The sequence below is a fragment of the Pyxicephalus adspersus genome, chromosome 10 (assembly GCF_032062135.1).
Source record: "Pyxicephalus adspersus chromosome 10, UCB_Pads_2.0, whole genome shotgun sequence".
Classification (NCBI taxonomy): domain Eukaryota; kingdom Metazoa; phylum Chordata; class Amphibia; order Anura; family Pyxicephalidae; genus Pyxicephalus; species Pyxicephalus adspersus.
In genome coordinates, this window is record NC_092867.1 from 57,960,502 (window position 1) to 57,980,481 (window position 19,980).

General features: G+C 40.9%; 5 protein-coding genes across 9 annotated transcripts in view; 4 read left to right on the forward strand and 1 right to left on the reverse strand.

Annotated features, from left to right (window-relative positions):
* The window catches only part of LOC140338996 (gastrula zinc finger protein XlCGF66.1-like), a 231,153-nt gene that overhangs the window by 196,909 nt on the left and 14,264 nt on the right, over positions 1-19,980 (forward strand). The gene's annotated exons all lie outside the window — the stretch shown is intronic.
* Positions 1-19,980, reverse strand: part of LOC140339011 (uncharacterized) — a 98,700-nt gene that overhangs the window by 60,002 nt on the left and 18,718 nt on the right. The gene's annotated exons all lie outside the window — the stretch shown is intronic.
* Positions 1,063-3,175, forward strand: LOC140339091 (uncharacterized). The gene is made up of 3 exons (XM_072423644.1): positions 1,063-1,284; positions 1,550-1,700; positions 1,925-3,175. The coding sequence occupies exons 1-3, from the start codon at positions 1,153-1,155 to the stop codon at positions 2,770-2,772; spliced, it is 1,131 nt and encodes a 376-aa protein (XP_072279745.1). The 5' UTR covers positions 1,063-1,152; the 3' UTR covers positions 2,773-3,175.
* The window catches only part of LOC140338903 (uncharacterized), a 191,931-nt gene continuing 175,941 nt past the window's right edge, over positions 3,991-19,980 (forward strand). The window contains exons 1-3 of the mRNA XM_072423221.1: positions 3,991-4,092; positions 7,908-8,007; positions 8,101-8,429. The gene's annotated coding sequence lies outside the window, so the exon portion shown is untranslated. The remainder of the gene's footprint in view (positions 4,093-7,907; positions 8,008-8,100; positions 8,430-19,980) is intronic.
* Positions 8,560-19,130, forward strand: LOC140339004 (uncharacterized). Of its 2 annotated transcripts, XM_072423472.1 has the most exons (5): positions 14,614-14,677; positions 15,197-15,366; positions 15,477-15,679; positions 15,776-15,980; positions 16,764-19,129. In XM_072423472.1, exons 2-5 carry the CDS (start codon positions 15,306-15,308, stop codon positions 17,975-17,977), a joined length of 1,683 nt encoding a protein of 560 aa, XP_072279573.1. In that variant the 5' UTR covers positions 14,614-14,677; positions 15,197-15,305; the 3' UTR covers positions 17,978-19,129. The 2 variants fall into 2 exon arrangements, with proteins under 2 accessions (XP_072279574.1, XP_072279573.1); XM_072423473.1 differs by lacking the exons at positions 14,614-14,677; positions 15,197-15,366 and adding an exon at positions 8,560-8,596 and having other exon boundaries at positions 16,764-19,130.

The following is a 19,980-nucleotide window of genomic DNA, read 5'->3' on the forward strand; positions in this document are numbered from 1 at the left end:
GGTGATGGGCTAGTAACTCTAGTGGCTGCTGGACTACTTTACCACAGGGAGAACACCAGGTTACAGGCCTAGGCTCCTCACCCTCACCAGATTCAAGAGGAACAGATTGCTTTGGTGTAGGGACAGCCAGAGATCAGGTACAGGGGAGGTTGGAATCTCTGATCACGTCATCTCAGATGGCAGAAAACTAAGTCAGACTAAGGTCAGGTGTCCAATCAAAATCCAATAAAATAATAATAATGGCTAGAACCAGCGCATTTTGGAAGTGTCTATAACCCATGTGGTCACAGCTCCTCAGACAGCCCCCACCCTGCTATCATTGGATGGTCCTATTAGTCCCACCTCTGTTCTTGGCATAGAAAAAGCCATGTAAGCCCAGGAGAGGGAGCTCTCACTGACATCATCTTGTTGCTAAGGACTACGGCACTGACACATTGAGCACTGCAGGTAGCCCAGTGACTCTGGCTAATAACTTTACACAGCAACCTGGACCAAGGCAAACCAACTCTACCTAAATGTAATTTCACAGTTTTCCCTTTTTATTTTATGCTCTTGCTAAAGTTCTGCTAGTGTTATTATTCTTCATTGTGATTTCTGAGACATCCCTGTCTGGAGTGGCAGCGGGTGACGCTACAGAAGGTAGAAGGTGCTGTGTGCTTCCGTCTAAGCACAGGGTGGCAGTCTACCTGTGATGGTGTGTTTGGCAAGGGGTAACAGAGTGGTTAACCTTGCCCCGTGACAAAACCCTCTTCAGCCTGCTGGTGCGTAGACTGTTGGGGAGAGTGCTGTAAGTCTATGAGCAGGGTGCGGGCTGAGAGGGCGTTCGTCACAATCATGACCAGGAAGTAATCGGCACATTGGCTGCGGGAGAGATTCTCCCTCAATGCAGGGATGCAGAGATGGACATGAGACTAAAGGGAGGCTGGGGATGCTGCAAGCTGATTAACAGAGGTTCTACAGGCAGATTGGTAACAGTAGGTGAGAGAACATGGCTTACCTTTATTTAACCCCCTAACCGCTAAGCCCGTAATTTCTCGCACTAAATATTTTTGCTCTTTTGGAGGTTGTTGAATAGCGCGATCGCGCACGATTCCGGATCGCTAATACGAATGTGCGACCGATAATCCGATTTTGCTTAATGAATCAGGGGCAATGTATTCAGTTAGTGTGCGTGTGTTTCCTACAGATGTATCCAGTAGTGGGAACCCACCAGAGAGATGTCCCCGTCCACTGTCTTCCTGGAAAACCACTCCGGATGATCAGGAGATCCCTCACGATCATCAGGTAGGTGGAACATCATCAAACACTGGGGCTGACTTATTAACGCTCTCCAAGGCTGGATAAGATCATCATTGGTGATGCAACAAACCTGAAATCGATCTATTCCAGGCTTGAAAACATTTGCATTATTAAACATTATTAAATCAGGCCCACTGTGTCTGCACTCCTTAGTGTCAACAACACCTGTGATGCGTTGAGAAGCTGGGAAGAGCATTTTAAACATTTTACATGTTCTTACTTTATTATTATATAATTTTCTTAACTTTAGGATGAAGGTCTGATTGCTATCAAAGTTGAAGTTATTGACAAAGAGGAGCAAAATGCATTGTATGGCCAGCAGATTGCTGAAAAAGAAAAGGGGTGGGATCTGAGAACAGTAAAGGTGGAAGAAGAAGAAATTACACTAGGTGCCAACACAGGTAAATATAGGTCAGGTTCCGGGAATGTTTCATGTTTTACTGTATTGCTACATCTTAAGTTGAAGCTAGTTAGCTGGTAATACTTGTAGATCTAGTCCAGCAAAAGTCTGGGCCCCTGCAATGATAGTAAAAGGTGGAATAATTAGTACATCAATGGGAAAAAAATGTATTTGTTAAAGTATTTGAAGCTGTAAAATTATACAATATATATTTTTTTTTGGCAGATAGAAATAATGTCAAGAGAACCCTGAGGAAACATGAAGATTGTAGTAAAGAAAGTAAGGTGATCATAAAAGATTCCTCCGGAGGACATACTTTTACTCAAAAAATCTATCCAGGACTTCACAGTGTGCAGAGATGGTCAAATCCCTTAAATGCAGAGAAGTTTGCTGGATATGGCAGACGCATCCACCAGAATGTTCATCCAGTCAAAAAAGCTTTTGAATGTCCTGACTGTGGAAAATGTTTTTATAAAAGATCAGAGTATATCAAGCACGAGAGGGTTCACACTGGAGAGAAACCTTTCCAGTGTCTGGAGTGTGGGAAATACTACACCAATCGGTCGGTTCTTGTCAAACATCAGAAACTCCACACAGGGGAAAAGCCGTTCATGTGTTCAGACTGTGGAAAATGTTTCAGCCAGAAGGCCCATCTTCTGCGCCATCAGATGCTTCATACTGGTGAGAAGCCTCTTACATGTCAAGACTGTGGAAAACGTTTCTCGCGTAAGTCAAATCTGATTGACCATCAAAGAACTCATACAGGAGAAAAGCCCTTCCCTTGTCCTGAGTGTGATAAAAGTTTTACCCAGAAATCTATTCTAATCCGTCACCAGAGGACTCACCAGAAGTCAATTCCTATCCATCACCAGAGGACTCATCAAGATGAGAAGTTTGTTATCTGTTCAGAGTGTGGGAAAATCTTCACCCATAATGCCTTTTTGATACACCAGAACACCCACCGAGGAGAGAAACCATTTCCTTGTTATCAGTGTGGCCAGTGTTTTACCCAGAAATCCGATCTAATGGCTCATCAAAGATATCACACTGCAGAATATCCTGGGCTTTCCTGATGCCAAAAATACATATATACGAGCTGCTACAAACTGGGAGCTGAAATATTCTAAAGGGAGGAAGCAACTGTTCTTTCTTTCACCATGCCTTGACTGCATTTGTGGTGCTGTGATTTGGTTGCAGGGCCTATAGGCTGGGGTGATCTTTTTTCTAGCTATACAATAATATGTACCCCCTATACACCAGAGGAAGCAGACTTGTCTGTAAAACACGTTGAGATTAGTAAGGTGCTATGTTGCCTTGACCAGGAACTCCTGTTTGGATATAAGGGCCTTCTGAGCAACTACACTAATTAGGAGGGTTTAAGCTGTAACAACACATAGAATGTATTAAATTGTTTGAGTGTATTTATCTTTTCAACTTTGTGATAAATAAATTATATACAACCTTTTTTTAAATAAAGTTGTTTGCTTGCTATATATGCCACTATAAAATCTCTATAAAAAAATCATATATATAAAAAAAACAAGTTATGGGTTTGTTTAAACCTTGGGATGTGGCTTTTTTTAACTCACAAACCATGGGGATATGACCAAAAATACTATAATATATAATAATAACTTTTTGAGACTTTTATGCGGGGGATTTTAGAGGCTATGTTGTAATCTAGGGAGTAGTTTCCACCAAAAGCATATGATGTACAGTTGCAGTGATGACAAGCTGTAGATGAAGTAAATCTGAAGATGTGGAGAATATAAATAAATATTATCTGAATATTAACCTTTCACCTTCACAGCTACAAAGTGTTCTCGTTGCACCCATCTTTACTTTCACAAGATATTGGTGCCAATGCTGTAACAGCAAGGCTGCATTTCATTTTTTATATATACATCTTAGCCCAGTTTCCACTGAGATACAGAAAAACTAGACCATTATTGTATGTATATATGTATATATATACATATATATGTATGTATGTGTGTGTGTATATATATATATATATATATATACACATATATGTATATATACATATATGTATGTATAATATATAATGTAAAAATAAAACAAAATGTATTGTGTTTTGCCTCATGCTTTCCTACGGTATATTTCTGCTGTATATCTGCACTTGTTGGCATCACTTAATAGATGGATATTAATCTGCAATAATATTTTTTATGTTTCTGGGTAAAATTTGAACTTTTTTTTATAGGTTGAAAACAGGAAACATTGTTTGGACTGGGGGTAGGGCTTAAAGGATTCTGGTAAATGGTTTCCTTGATCCAAATGAGTTATGTGTTGTGCAACTTGAAACAGGAGCAGAAAGGAGAGACGCTTAAGGAATGAAAGGCTTCCTGTGCTTGGAGACAGCAACCTTACAGGTAAGAACAGTAATGGGGGCAATGAGAACAGACTAATTGGTGAGGAACTGCAAGACCTAGTTGGTAGAACTCAGAAAATGTTGGGGACCTGTGTAGTTTTGAGACTGCTGGGTAACCTCTACATTCCTTGAGCCCATAGAAAGACCATCATTGGATGCAATGTAGCCTACTAAAGGCAGCATGGGGGAGGGTTCAAAGTTATTTATTTCTTAACTTTTGCATAGTGTCTGTTTTCATGGAGACACAGATTTGACCACCAGTAGTGGTGCAAAAATAATGTGATGGTCTAATGCAGTGTTTTTCAACCTTTTTTGAGCCACGGCACCTGTGGCACACCACAAATCAAAAATGTTACAAAATGACACGCTGTAGCAAATTCTCTTGTCTATATAAACAAGGCAAATAGGCTACCTCCTGTCACCCATTGACATGGAAGAGCATTACATTACTCTGCCAGTCACTACAGCACAGACAACCGACAATGGTAATTGGATAATTTCCCACGGCACACCTGAAGATCTCTCACGGCACAGTGGTTGAAAATCACTGGTCTATTGGATATTAGGACGCCTGAAAATTGGGAATTGTAGGCCCAGCAAAAAGTTTTATCTATAATTTGGTGGGTACCAGAGTCCTCTCAAGGTAATGGTAGATTCCTGCAAAGAGGTCACAGTCTAGAATGGGTGGACAAACTTTTTGATTCCGGGGCCACAATAGGTTCTAAAATTTGGCAGAGGGGCCGTTCCGGGATCAGATGGATGAAGCACTGAGACGGGTGTCACTGAACGTGACGTCATGAGGACATAACCCCGGCCACTCTCCCATCGCAGATCGGATCCAGCGATGGGAGAGTGGGCAGTTTGTTCCGCCCACTTTCCCGAGCCCAAAATTTGTACAGGGGACATGGTCCGTGGCTCTGGCCAGTGTGGCCCCCACTTCAACGAGCCGGATAAAAAAGCCTAATGGACCGTATATGGCCCGGGGGCCGTAGATTGCCCATGCCTGGTCTAGAATTTGAATGGGGCAATAATGAATTCCGGCTCAGGTGGAGTGAAAGATATGTAAAGTTGATGGAACTGGGCTTGAAGCTGATCACAAAAAGTGGGAGAAAAGCAGGAATCAGTTTGTAAGTACGGAAAGTTTTTATGCTCTCTGATCTGATCAGTCAATCCTTACAGAAATTATGACAATTTAAGGGCAAGATCGTGGTCATTAAAGTAGTTACTTTTGGATGTGGAGAATATTTTTAAAGGAAGGCACAGGGTTGCCTTATTAGGAAGCTGAAAAGGGATCGAATCAACTCCCTTAGAGAAGCCATGTTTTCTTTTTACTATACCTTCTTGTCCAGAGATTTCAGCACTTTGTGCTATGCAAAAAAACCAATTTTTCCTCTGACACAAAAAAATTTGCAGATTGAAAATTTTTGAAGGGCTCTGCTTCTTCAACCCAGAGATTGAGAAAAATGTTTTGCTACCAAAAGCGTTCATCTTAAATTTGCCTTTATAAAATTAGCATTTTATCAGTCCTTGCATGCTAAGATTAATTAAGTCTGCTACAAACTTCATCTTCCTTCACATCTCAGAATACCAAAATATCTTCCATATTTTGCATCTTAAACCTCCAATCCTGACTAGGTTCTGTTTGTCCTCTCTTTCTCTTTTGTGTCTGTATGTAGGGGGATGACAAAAACTCATAGTGAAGTGCTTGCCAACTGCTGGTTTCAAAGCTTGTTAACTGTATTGTTTCTAGCAGTGGGTATTGCCACTTTATCAAGAAAACACAAAGAAATTACCCGAATTTAAAAAAATAAAACATAACTAGGTCCTTCATGGTAGTCTTGGGTATTTATCCAAATTGTTTCCTGTAATTGTATTATTCACAAACTTTTTGAGTTTGAAACCTCCACAAGGTATAACAAAAGACCTCTTAATAAAGATATACCTCTCAATTTACATAGCCAAACCACATTGGGAACAAAAATGTGCCCCATGAAATGTTCTCCCTGACACATGGGGGGAAAGGGGGTTGGAGCAGGAATAAGTGTGGCCACAAATGTGGGTGAGGTCATTACACTGTATGGCCTGTAGTGTCCAGCCCTTTTCTACCATGCTATGATGTGCTTTGGGAAATAGAGGCTCTAAAGCAGGGGTGCCCATACTTTTTTGGCTTGAGAGCGACTTTTAAAATGACCAAGTCAAAATGATCTACCAACAATGTTAAATATTTTTTTTATTTATATACCGAGTATACTTTATATTTAAAATATATATTATTTACTTTGCATAACAGCATGAAGATGTATGGCATAATACAATCCTGTATATTTTTGGCCATTACTTTACTCTGATGACGTCTTAAACTGAATGGAGTTCAGCCAAACTTAAACTGAATTGGAATCAGCCAAAGTTGCATAGTCCGAACAGTAGTTGCTGGTAGCCAGCCTTAAACAGACTTCCAAATGATCATCAGCCATGGTGGAACGGTATTTGGACCTAGTAACTCCTGTGCGTGGTAGAGTTTACTTTGAAAGGCAGGGCTCTGCGATCCACTTATGGTTGCCTTAGCGATCTACCGGTAGATCGTGATCCATGTGTTGGGCACCCCTGGCTAAGATTATAGTTTAGATCACGGGTGACCACCCTTTTTTGGGTTGCGAGCCACTTTTAAAATGACCAAGTCAAAATGATCCACCAACAATACACTTGGACTTAATAACTCCTGTGTGCGGTAGAGTTTAATTTGAAAGGCAGGGCTCCGCGATCTACTCGCATTGCCTTCGCCATCCACCTGTTGGGCACTCCTGCACCAAAGGTACACCAAAAAGAACGTGGAGAGAACGTCATTAAAAGTGGAAGCAATGTAATCAGGAAGCAGGCGTTCCAACAGTCATCACCCTGCAAAGTGCCCAGTCTCCTCCAGGATGGGGATGCTGTGGGGACTCTCCTTCAATATCCAAATCATTAGGTAACCATTTTTTATGTGCTTGACTTGACTTTTTGTCTAATAAGTGGACAAGAATAAAAAAAAAAAAGTTTGCAATCTTAGAAATATTAAAACCATTTTTGTACAAACCTTTAAAAGTGAGCAAATCCAGACTAGGAGCTATAATTCCAATATATTATAAATTACTTAGCTACTGCCATTTTGTTGTAGCCTGGACACTGTAAAACCAGAGACAGGAAGTAGATAACCTAAATACAGGAAGTAGTAGGTAATGAAGTAGGAAGTTACGGGTTAAGAGGTGAGATGACGACAGGAAATAGAAAGCGGCCATTGAAGTTGCTGGCAGCAGGTAAAGATGTTTCTTCTATAGATTGTACTGTTGTTTTATCATATACAGCAAATAAATATTGTAAGGGAATAAATTTGGTTAATATTCATGTAATTTCACTTGAAACACCTGGAAAAACAGGAAACAAAAAAAAAAATTGGAATTTCTTCAATTAGGATTCAAAGACATGTTTACAAGACAAAACGGTATGGTGGGGGAGATATTTCACATTAATATTATTCGATCCATAATTGCTTCAGTTTGCAAAAAATTCCCTGGAAATAATTTTGGATCTCTTTGGACCTATCCAGTTTTGTACTTGTTTATCTGTGAATGTTACTAAAACCTACATACCCCATCCGACATCTAAAATGTTTTCATATGTTCATCCTAAATTTGTCTCCCCAAATCCAATACAGTGTTCTTCAACATCACTTTCATGGAACTTGATAATGTCCACATAGGTTCGCCTTCAATGAGATCGCCTCATATATCACCAAAATGTGTCTGATTTTACGTATTCCCTACTTCTATACATCATCAGAGGACAACGTCCTAGTGGTAGGATGGGAGAATACGGGAGCCACGTGACTGAAAGGATATTGGACCTCACCTTAGAGATCATCTGTCTACTGACCGGAGAGGTGAGTAGGATTCTGGGAGCTCACACAACTGACCCGAGAGGTAAGAAGGATCCAGCAGGGTCATATGACATCAGTGTTTTCTTTTCAATGCAGAGTTTTCCTCCTTTGAAACCTGGTGATCAGATGACCATCAAGATGCCTTCACCTTCCCTCCTGACACAAGAGAGAAAAAACGACCAGAAGATTCTAGAGGCCACCAACAAGATTATTGAGCTACTGACAGGAGAGGTGAGCGGGGAATTCTGGGACATTATTATAGGATGTGTCTGGATGGTGACTGTATCATTGTGTGTGTCAGGTTCCTATAAGGTGTCAGGATGTCACTGTCTATTTCTCCATGGAGGAGTGGGAGTATTTAGAAGGACACAAGGACCTCTACAAGGACGTCATGATGGAGAACCACCAGACCCTCACAGCACCGGGTAAGAGGAGACTTTATTGTAAAGAAGAGAGCAGTACGGGGGGTCCACATTGATCCCCCCATCATCTGATAAACACATAGAGACAATGCCCCTGATTCATCATTGAAATCATAAGGATCTCTACAAGAACGTCATGATGGAGGACCACCAGACCCTCACATCACCAGGTAAGAGGAGACTTTATTGTAACAGAGAGACCTGTAAATACAACTAAGGATATTGTATATTTCACTGTGTTGTGTGTGTGAAGATGCTGCTTTAATCAGTTTGTAACATACAACTCTATCCAATAAGCAATAAAACTGATAAATGTATTGCTTGTTGGGTAATGGATAGTTAAACCATCTAATATCTTCCCATGGTCAGCTCTCTGTATTGAGTTCCCGACTCTGCACAATCTATATAAGTGTCTACAACCTCCCCATCATTAAGTTCCTGGTTGTGTACTCCTTCCATGAACATTTTTAGGGGTTTCCGCCATCACTGCGGTGAGTACTCAGTGTTCAGCCCAGAATTTTTTATAAGTAGGGTGGGAAGAAATTGTAGGTGGGTGGTGGCAGCCCCTATATTGTGATCCATCTCTTCAGTAACCACCCAAAAACAGCCGGGTGGTTACTGAAAAGTGCCGGGTGGTGTGCCCAGCTAAAAGGGGCTGGAGAGAACACTGACATATATATGCCTTCTTTGTCATTATAAATCATTTTACACCTGCTGGGTCCATTATGAGAGGCTCCTTCTATCCCTGCTTCTGTATGACACCTGCAATGTTCATTATGAGAGATATTTGCAATCAATGCATGCAGTTACCTGGTCTGTAGAATAGCTTTTTTGTCCATTATGAGGTTTTCCTACCATGCTTGTGCGGAGTTCCTGGGTCTGTACTCCTGTTCCCATTATGAGGTACTCCTACCATTCATGTGCTAAGATCTTTGTTTATTTGTCACTTTTCACATGTTGTAAATGGTTAAGCAGAAGGATGTATAACACAAGTGGGTAGAAACTTCTAAAACAGGTGTATGCTTGAAAGTATATCTCTGTTCTGGAATTACAGCCAGGCAGCTGGTGTGGCATAACGTCCAGAAAAATTATAGGTCCTGTTAAAATAGTAAAAGTGTTGAATAATTTGTAAAAGTGGTAATGTATTAAAAAAAACATTCAAAACCATATATTTGAGAGGTAAATTTTATTTTTGGCAGACACGGATAAAAGCAAGAAAACACTGGTAAAAGATGAAGATTGTAGTATAGATGGTGACATCATAAGAGATTCTCCTGGAGGACATAGTTTTACCGACAACATCTGTCCCGGACTTCACGTTGTGCAGAGATCACCAATTTCTTCACTGGAAGAATCTTCTGACAATGGACAGCCTGACCACCAGAATGTTCAGACAGCCAAAAAACCCTATGAATGCCCTGACTGCGAGAAATGCTTTTTTAAACGATCAGAGTTCATTAAGCACATCAGAGTTCACCCTGGGGAAAAACCTTTTCAATGTCTGGAATGCGGGAAGTATTACACCAACCGGTCGGTACTTGTCAAACACCAGAATGTCCACACGGGAGAAAAGCCATTCTCGTGTTTGGATTGTGGCAAATGTTTCAGCCAGAAGCCCCATCTTATTCGGCATCAAATGCTTCATACTGGTGAGAAGCCTCTTACATGTCCGGACTGCGGGAAAAGCTTCTCCCGTAAGACGAGTCTGATTGACCATCAAAGGACTCATACAGGAGAAAAGCCTTTTCCTTGTCCTGAGTGTAATAAAAGTTTCAACCACAAGTCCAATCTGATCCGTCACCGAAGAGCTCATCGAGATGGAAAAAGATGATAAAAGTTTTTTAGAATCGTCTTTTTCTCCTGCTGTTTATGCTATTTCTTCACTTTCTGTAGCCTCAACTAATGATTACAGTTTGGCAAGAGAATCCTCAACGGGGTCATTGTGAAAAGGATTGACTGATTGCAACATTCATCATCGATCATTAGTGGTCCAAGCTCCAATCCACTTTTTAACTATTTAAGACTTTTTGGGTGTGATAGACTTTTGAGACCATGTCTTCATCTAGAAAATGCTTTATCATTGTTATCATTTTTACATTTTATAATTTTTACTGATGAAGAGAAGCAAAGATACATAGCTCCTAAGAATGATGTAACAGTAAATATTTTATTGTTAAATAATGAGTGGGTGCATCAACCACATTCATTGGCTGTAAGTGAAGTAAATTTCTGAATACATGGAGAATATAAATGAATATGTTATGGAGAAGGACCTTCTACCTACACAGCTACAATGGGCCTGATTAATTAAAGCTCTCCTAGACTGGAGAAGATTAATCATGGGTGAACCTGGGTGATCCAGCAAACCTGGGGATAGATTTCTTAAAATCATTTCCTATTATTTGGCGAATTATTTGTCCTAGACCAGATCCTTTTCAGGTTTGCTGAATAACTCAAGTTCACCCAGGATAGTCTATCTTCTCCAGTCCTGGAGAACTTTAATAAATCATGCCCTAGATGACATCATCGCTGCACCACTTTTTATTGATGCTATTGGCTTTTAGAACCTTGGTCCTAGGTTTCTGTCAGATACATCATTGTATATACTGTATGTATGAAATATTTGTCTACAAAGAGCTTTTTTTTAATATATTCAATTTTCTTTTTTATCTTTGCCTTTTGTTCCTCTATATCTATGTGCAATCTCTGCTATTTTGCTTACACTGTCAGGTGTAACCTCACCCCAGCTAAAGAATACTTTTAGGACTGACAATTCGGTCTAAATCAAACTTTCTATTTAAGGTCATTTAAACCAATTACTACAATACCCACTCTAAATTTGTATTTATGTTCAATATATGCTTAAGGAGACAAAAATACGTTTTGTAGTTAGGTAGAGGGTTTGGTCATTTTATAAAGGGCTTGAATCCAGGATTCGCATCTGTGTGATGATAATTATGCTCACCATAAATTTGATTCAGAAATACAATGACCGACCCAGCTCTGAGATTTATAGATGTTATTGGTACAGAATAGACTCAGATATGACAAGTGTATTCAGTAATAAACTGTAGCAGTAGAAGCTAAATGCAGATCCTGAGTTTTTCTAATTTAAAACTAGCCTAGGCCCCTTACCGATAACAATGAACTTTCTGGAAAAATCAGGGGCTTCACATAGCTTCACCTGTGTGTATATTTGCATTTACTAATCATGTTGGAGGAAACTTCTAAGTCTGCATTATGTTCACTGTATGCTCAAACTGAATTGCCAAGGATTGTGACAGGCCGGGTGCCCATTCCAAGAGGTTTTTGTGTTCATGAGTTTCTGAAAATGTATTTTTTTAAATCTATGGCTTTGGTTATATAGTGACCATCACAGACAAGACCTCAAGATAGTGCTGGAAATTAACTGGGGGCTGATGATTTAGAAAACAATTAGGAGAAAAAGATTACTTAGAGAAGAAGCTGAAGATTACATAAAATGCTGGCTGCTGTACACCTAGGCTCTGTTTACAAAACAAGGGAATCTGACATTATCTAATTCCCTGGAGGGAATCAGTCATTGTCATTGAAACACACGGACCTGAAAGATTTAAGGTGCGTACACACTTCCAATTTTTATCGTTCCAATCGAACGAGGAACGATCGATTGGGCAAAAAATCCTTCGTAAAAAAGTAACCAACGACGCCGACGAACGAGGAAAGTCGCTGGAAACGAACGACCGGACCGGCGGATCGGATTGGACGACGATCGTTGAGCATCGTTCGTGTGTACGGTCGTTCGTTGATCGTCCATGTTCAGAGCATGCATGATGAACGAACGTCCGTTCACTTTCCTGTCGTGCACATAGTTCCTCTATCGCTTAAACGATCGTATCTATTGTGTGTACAATATCTACGAACGATCGTGTCGTTAACTCTATGTGCAGCATCGGTGCTATACGATCGTTCATATATATCGTGCAGGAACGTTCGTCGTTCGTTTTCCGAAGATAATAATTGGAAGTGTGTACGTAGCTTTAGACACTGAGATCAAAGAAGCAGAATGTATGGATGATAACGATTTTTCTTGTTCTAAATGTGGGAAATCTTTTTTTTAATAAAGCAGAACTTTAAAAACACTGTAAAAAGTCATGTGATGGAGAAGCCATTTCATTGCTCCAAATGCAGTAAAAGCTTCTCCCATCGATATCACCTTAAGGTGCACAAGATCAGCAATCATTTCCATGTCCAGACAGTGGGAAATGATTGTTATGGTGGTCTGGTAATCAGACCATCGGACTTTGCTGCATTACTTTGCGTTGAATGCGGGGAATGTTTTCATTCAGAACTCATTCAACAACTGTTAATTCAGGAGCAGCAGAAACTGAACAACTCTTTCTAGCCACCAGACAGAGCGGTCAGCCAAGAATCTATTTTAATGTCTGTAATGTTGAAAATCTCTCGATAAAGATGACATCATTCAAAATCATTCAATATCATGCAGGCGAAAGCTCCCCTTGTCCAGAGTGTGGGAAACGCTTTTTACGTAAGTCTCACCTTAGAGCACACGTCCTTACTCACGCTGGAAAGAAGCCATTTCTTTGTGCCGACTTTGGGAAAGTCCTCTTTCATAAAGCCAGATTCACCAAAATGAAACCTTCACTGAACATTAAACATCTAAATGTTCATAAGGGGTTTAGGAACGCATGCATGCTCAGAGTGTAAAAAATTATTTAAAAAAAAAGTCCCACCTGAGAAAACACCAGAAGGTTCACTGGCAAGTGGCCTTTCTCGTGTCCAGAATTCGGAAAGTCATTCAATCTTCAAACCTGAAGTTTTACATAAATAAGTTGCATGAACATGCAACTGCCCAAGTTTTCTGAAGGAATCAGAACCATCTGAGAGTTCACAAAGGCCTAAAGACATACACATCTGTGGTATGTGAGTGATACTTTCTGAAGGAGTCACACTAGAAGGCTCACATGGCCCATATGCTCTTCTTTTGCTCAGACTGTGGAAAGACCTTCTCCAAAAAGTCTTAACTTATTGATCATGTCTTACTTCGGAAGAGAAGCCATACTCATGTTTCAGTGTTCCTCACACTCAAATCAAATGTGATAGCTCATCAAAAACCTTTTTGACCCCAATGGATGACCGTTTCTGATGAGTTGAGAAGTTATGGAGGATGTAAGCCTTAAATTGTTCCTTCTCCAGTAAAGCTTTGACTGGAGTTGGGCCTTAATGATGTGAAAATATCCCTTTACAAGGAAGTATAGAGCAAAACTAGGACCTTTAGGGCTTCCATGCTTTGTTGGGGTTTCTCAGAATCAGATAGACATGTGTGGCTATTATCATTCCTTGATCTTCTAGATGTGTGGTTTATATTCCCTTTTCTCCACATAGAAAGGCTGCTGCTCACACATCAATATTACTTAATGCTGAGGCACCGGCTTTATGTAGAGGCCTTCAAAGGTCATCCTGCTGCCATGACAGCAGTGGTCATTCCTGGTGCTTCCAGTCTTAGTATGGTAGCATAATTATACCTAAGGTGCCATATTGGAACTGTACAGGTAAACAGCTGAATATATTTTCCCCAATACATAAACATTCTATAATATTATTATTACCATCCATTTGATACAATACGATTCTCCCCTGGAACATGCAATAAACTGCTCTTCAAGTTATAATTTACTTGTTAAACTATAGATGGAGATAAAGGGTTACATTTTTTTTTTTTTTGGGGGGTTTGTTTTTTTTTTTTTTTTGGGGGGGGGGTTGATTTTTCTGGCCAAAAAAATGGTAAAGTACCTAATACTCATTTCTGTGTGCTGCATAGTATGTTTTGCACTGTACTGTGCTCACGGCATTCAGGTGTGTATCCGAGATGCCCTCAATCAATATGGCTGCCCTCTTATCTCTTCCTGTAAAATGTCTCTGTACGTACCTACCTCGGTTTCTATAGAAACGGCACTTGGCACGACGGCCATATTAGATGTGGGCTATGGTGTAATCAAAAGCGCGGCGCTCTAAAACTTTTTTAAGTCGTCTTCGAGCGTTTTAGAAAGTTATTTTCCTTCACCTCGGCGGCTTCGCAGATTTTGAAGACAAATGTAAAAGCAACGCACCCTGGGCGCTGCACATAGGACGACTCATGATATCGTGGCGGCCATATTGCATTAGGGCAAAAAAGCGGAAGTAGCCTGTAGAATGCAGAATGGGGGTTGGTATGGTGGTTTCCGGTTGTGGAATTGGGAAGGGAGTTCCTGGTGAGTGGAGTGAGGGCATAGAAATAGGGATGTGATGAGTGTCATGACATATTAATGGAGCTGTCACAGGAATATATCGATAGGAATACATAATGTGGTATTTGTCTTGGGTATGGGACAAATAATTTGATAACCAAAAGCATGGGGTCACTTTTCCATTTTACCCCCTTAAGTGATGGAATTATAGCTGCCGATAAATAAGATTTACATCTGTGCCTTTCTTCTGGGGTTATTATAAATAGTATATATACCATGAAAATGTATTTTTAAATATATATATCCCAGATGTGAATGTTTACATCACTCACTCAGCAGGGAGATAGACAGATTTTGCCAGGGGTGTAAATAAAAAACAGGGGTAGAGGTAGGTTTATGGTCTTCATAACCAGGAACATAAGGGGTCTGATCTTTGACTGGACTGGCCTACATCGCCCCTCTTGTGTTGAGTGTCGGAATAGGTAGGAAGGAATCCGGGAAACCTGATACCTGAACAGGGTTTCTTTGGTTCTTAATGAACAGGATGTTTTATGGCGAATGAGTGAAACCCAGCACGGTTCCTTCACTTCAGAACTAGACAACACAGCGGAACACTGACAATATTGACGACCACCAGACCCTTACTGACAATATGGAGAATTCTCAGATCCTCACCAACAACTTGGAGGACCACCAGACCCTCACATCACCGGGTAAGAGGAGACTTTATTGTCAAGGAGAGAGCAGTACGGAGGATAGATCCCCCATCATCTGATAAACACATAGAGACAATGTATTCAGTCAGTGTGTGTGTTTCCTACAGATGGATCCAGTAACGGGAACCCACCAGAGAGATGTCCCCGTCCTCTGTATTCCCGGGATTCCACACAGAACGATCAGGAGATCCCTCAGGTGGATGAGGTTGGTGGAGATGAGGGCCAAATAAAGCTACCAGAGAGATGTCTGCGTCCTCTGTATTCCCAGGGTGTCCTACAGGAAGATCAGGAGATCCCTCACCATCATCAGGTAGGTGAAATTAAAAGTGTTGATGTTAATGAATGCTGGAAAGTCTTTTTTGTTTGGCGACTTCTGAGGCCTTTGACTTTTTATTTCATGAAACAGACGAACAATCTGGGAGACTTTAGGACTGACATTTTTAAGGAAGAAGCAAAGGAGAAGGAGATTATGGTGAAAGACGAGGAGGAACTGATACCGGTATTAGTGAAAGACGAAGATGTGATACCGGTGAACGTAAAGGAGGAGGATATGGTGATACCAGTCATTGTGAAGGAGGAGGAGGAGGAAGATTTTCTAGAGATTGGAATGGGTGGGTATTTAGTAAATGCTTAGTTCTTGCTCAGCGTTTCCTCTCCTGTATGGAAGCTGCGAGGGTTGTATATGGACCAACCAGTTCACATTATGCTCTATAGCACATAATAACACATTGTCAATGCCACGAAATGTAACCTAGTTTGGTAAGCAACCCAAGTAACCTCAAGAGCTGCGCAGGCCTGAAAAAAACATCCGATAACCCACTAATAATTAATGTTCCTTCTATATAGGATGGTAATAATTGACTACATCCTCTCGAACTCAGGACTAGCCAGACTATCTTCATTTTGGTACCCTGCCTTCTCTGTACCCTGAATTCAGAGTACATATTCCATATTAAGTAATGGCCACTTTTAATGTAAGTTGCGAATTCAAGAAATATTTTCTTGGTTCTTTTTTGGGATGTGTTAAAATGGAGCCTTACTCACTGTGGTGTCATTAAAGTCGCAATGTAATACTGAAAATCATGCCACAAGCTCCCTGTTAGACTACATTAGTTATACTTACCTGTCTATCAGATGACTACTATGACCTCCCACTGCCATTTCTGACATCCACACTGTGTGCTGTGGTCTCACTGTCATAAATATCAATTCAAATGAAAACTCAACAAGAAATATTGGGAGTACAATTAAATGGTGCTGAAGACATGACATATTTTGTGCCATCTGTACTGGTTGTGTAGGTATTCCTGTAGAGAATCTTTGACACAAGGAAGTGATATACTGTATAGTAAATGGTTTGTATAATGTGTTTGTATTTTTGTATAATATACCAGGTGGTCCGAGCAGCATGGACGCATTGGAGAACAGTGTCAATTCATGTGACAATGACAATAACACGATCGGGGATGAATCTTCAGGAGAATATGTTACCACTCGAATTATATATCCAGGCTATCGCTATGCAAACTCACAAAGGTTCGCCCCTAATACTGAGAGATCCTCCCTTAGTCCATCAGATGCTGCTAACATAAATATCTACCCACATCTGACCAATCCAGTCCTTTCTGACCAATCATATCTGTATCAGCAGAATAGAAGTCAGACAGCCACAAAGTTGTTTTCCTGCACAGAGTGTGGAAGAGAATTTGATGATAAGCGGAAGCTCATACGGCATCAGCGACACCACACAGGCATTAAACCATTCTCGTGCCCGGAATGTGGAAAGTGCTTTGCCGAAGCGGCCCAACTTCGGAAACATCAGAAGACCCACACAGATGCAGAATTTTCTTGTCCGGAGTGCGGCAAAGGTTTCAGGGACAGGTGTCGGCTTGTTGCCCATCAGGCTGTTCACCGAGGTGAGAAGCCTTATGGCTGTTCAGAGTGCGGGAAACGTTTTATGACTAAAGACAATCTTGCCAGCCACGAACGGGTTCACACAGGAGAAAAGCCATTTTCTTGCTGTGAGTGCGGCAGAGCCTTCGCCTGGTCATCACACCTCCGAAAACATATGAAGATTCACGGGGTGGAAATGCCGTTCTCATGCTCTGAATGCGGCAGAGGATTCATGGCAGAAGCTACTCTTATACGGCACCAGGCCACTCATGTGAACAAGAAACCCTACACCTGCACAGAATGTGGGAAAGGCTTTTCTGACCGATCGTATCTCTCCCGACATCACAGGATACACACTGGTGAGAGGCCTTTCTCCTGCACGTTGTGCGGCAGAGAATTCGTGGACAAATCGAACTTCATCAAACATCAGCAGCGTCACGCCGGAATCAAACCATACTCGTGTTCTGAGTGTGGCAAAGAGTTTGCAGACAAATCAAGTTTAATCAGACATCAGCCGCTCCACACTGGGCTCAAACCATTTTCCTGCACAGAGTGTGGTAAAGAATTTATAGGCAAATCAAATTTTCTAAGGCATCAGCGACTCCATAGCGGAATTAAACCATATCTGTGTTCGGAGTGTGGGAGAGAGCTGGCAGACAAATCCAGTTTAATTCGGCATCAGCAGATTCACGTTGGTGTTTTACATTCAAACTAGCTTAGAGGACATTGAACCCTCTATACTGACTAGCTCGATGTTGGTGGTGGTCCTTACTTTCAACTCGCCAGCCCACTAGATAAACACCAGTGCATGCCATAGAGCAGCCCTGAATTGAAGGTCAGAGTGTTCACCAGCCAAGTCTGTTGCTTCACACATGGAGTTTGAGCAGCACAAAACACAGCAGCAGTCGCTCTGAGGATGATCTAAGGCAGACGAGACCTCTATCTGCCCTCAAACAAGCTAACATTCAAAAATGATGCGCAAAATAAAGATACTCATCCCCCAATCCTACGAAGAAGACAAAGGTCTAGCTAGTCCCGTCGGAAAGTTGCAGGTCTTCTGAATTGTGTTAGTGGCTCAGTGATTGTCTTTACAGTTTGATTGGACAGCCAAGTGACAAATGACATTTAATATTGAGAAATGTATAGTTCTGCACTTGGGGGCTAACAAGATGCATGCTTCATACTGTCTAGTGGGAATACATTTGGGGGAATCAAAAATAGAAAAGTTCTGTTGGATCATAGACGTAATAACAACATGTAATGCCACGCTGCAATATCAAAAGCTAATAAATAACTTTCTTGGATTAAAAGAGGAATAGACTGGAGAGATGTTTTTTTTTGCTTTCCTCTGGATCAACTATGTCCATATGGTTTTAAAACTTGAGATATGATATTTCTCTAGTGGTTGAGCTTGATGGACTTATGTCTTTTTTACAACCTGGCCTACTACTATGTTTGTTTTGGATCTATCTGTAGCTGTAAATCAGTTGTGCGATAAAGACAAAAAATGCCAACATCACTGTCTGTCTTCCTTTTCCTTCTCTCTGTGTTCCTGAGCATCAAGTTTCTAGTGAGATACCTGTCCTTAATAGAGATCATTGCCAGGAATGTCTCCAGTTCTGTATTTTTTCATGTTATGGGTGAGTGAATTTTGTTTAGAAATGCCTTTAAATACAATTTTGTCTCAGGGACAGTACAGACCTTTTTTTTCCCTACTTCTCCAATGCCTTTTTTCGGGCAGAGCTGACTAACAACCATACTGCTTAGCACAGATTTCTATTGAATAAAGGGGGAGGGGTATGTCTGGCCAGTTATATTACTGAATGCAGATTGCTGAGTGTATTGGGTCCTTTTGTGCTCTCTAAATGTTGATGTGCAGTCCATCTGTAAATTAGGACAATTTGGTAAGACTGAACATGATATTATCAATGAATATCTGTTTCTGAGGCCTCAGTTGGGCTTTAGGGACGTCGGGAATTCTGGAAAAATTGTTTTGTAACCTAATATTGTCTGAAGGATAAAGGACTAATGTTATTTTCTGTCCTCATTGATATGAGAAATCCTCTCAAGAGGCTGTTTCAGTTTTTGTAATGATCTTTTTCCTTGCTATGGTTTACTTGGATACCTTTCTCAACCTTTGTACCATAGAAGAGCCCTTGAAATAAACTTCTTGCCTTCAGGCAACCTCTTCTATACTTACCACAGCTAACATCCTATTAGTGTTGAGGTCAATGGGAAGTATGCCTCTTACATTGCTGGCTGTTGGGAAGAATGCCTTCCTTACAGATAGCCAAAAATACAATTGGTGTCACTTACACTGACCTGAGAGGCACAAATGGCTGTGAAGGAACCCTGGGGTTCCAGGGGCTCTGGTTGATAAAAACTGCAACGAACTCTGGCCACATAACAAACTGTCCAAGAGGGGCCATTTTGCTGAAGTCCACATGGTAATTTCTCCCCGTTGCTTAATTATGTCAGCCCACTATAAAAGCATTTTCACTTGTGAGTGGGACACAAGTATGTTCACCCTTTAAGGGCCCATGCAGTTGACCTTTTCTGAATGTGAAGTAGGTTAGGGTAAGTGTCACTAGCCGGGTTCTCCTAGTTTATCAAAGATAGTACCAATGAAACAATTGTGTGCCAAAGCATTTATCGGAATATATATTAGAAAATGGGGTAAGGGTTAGATTAAGTACTGACTTACTGCTTACATTGTGA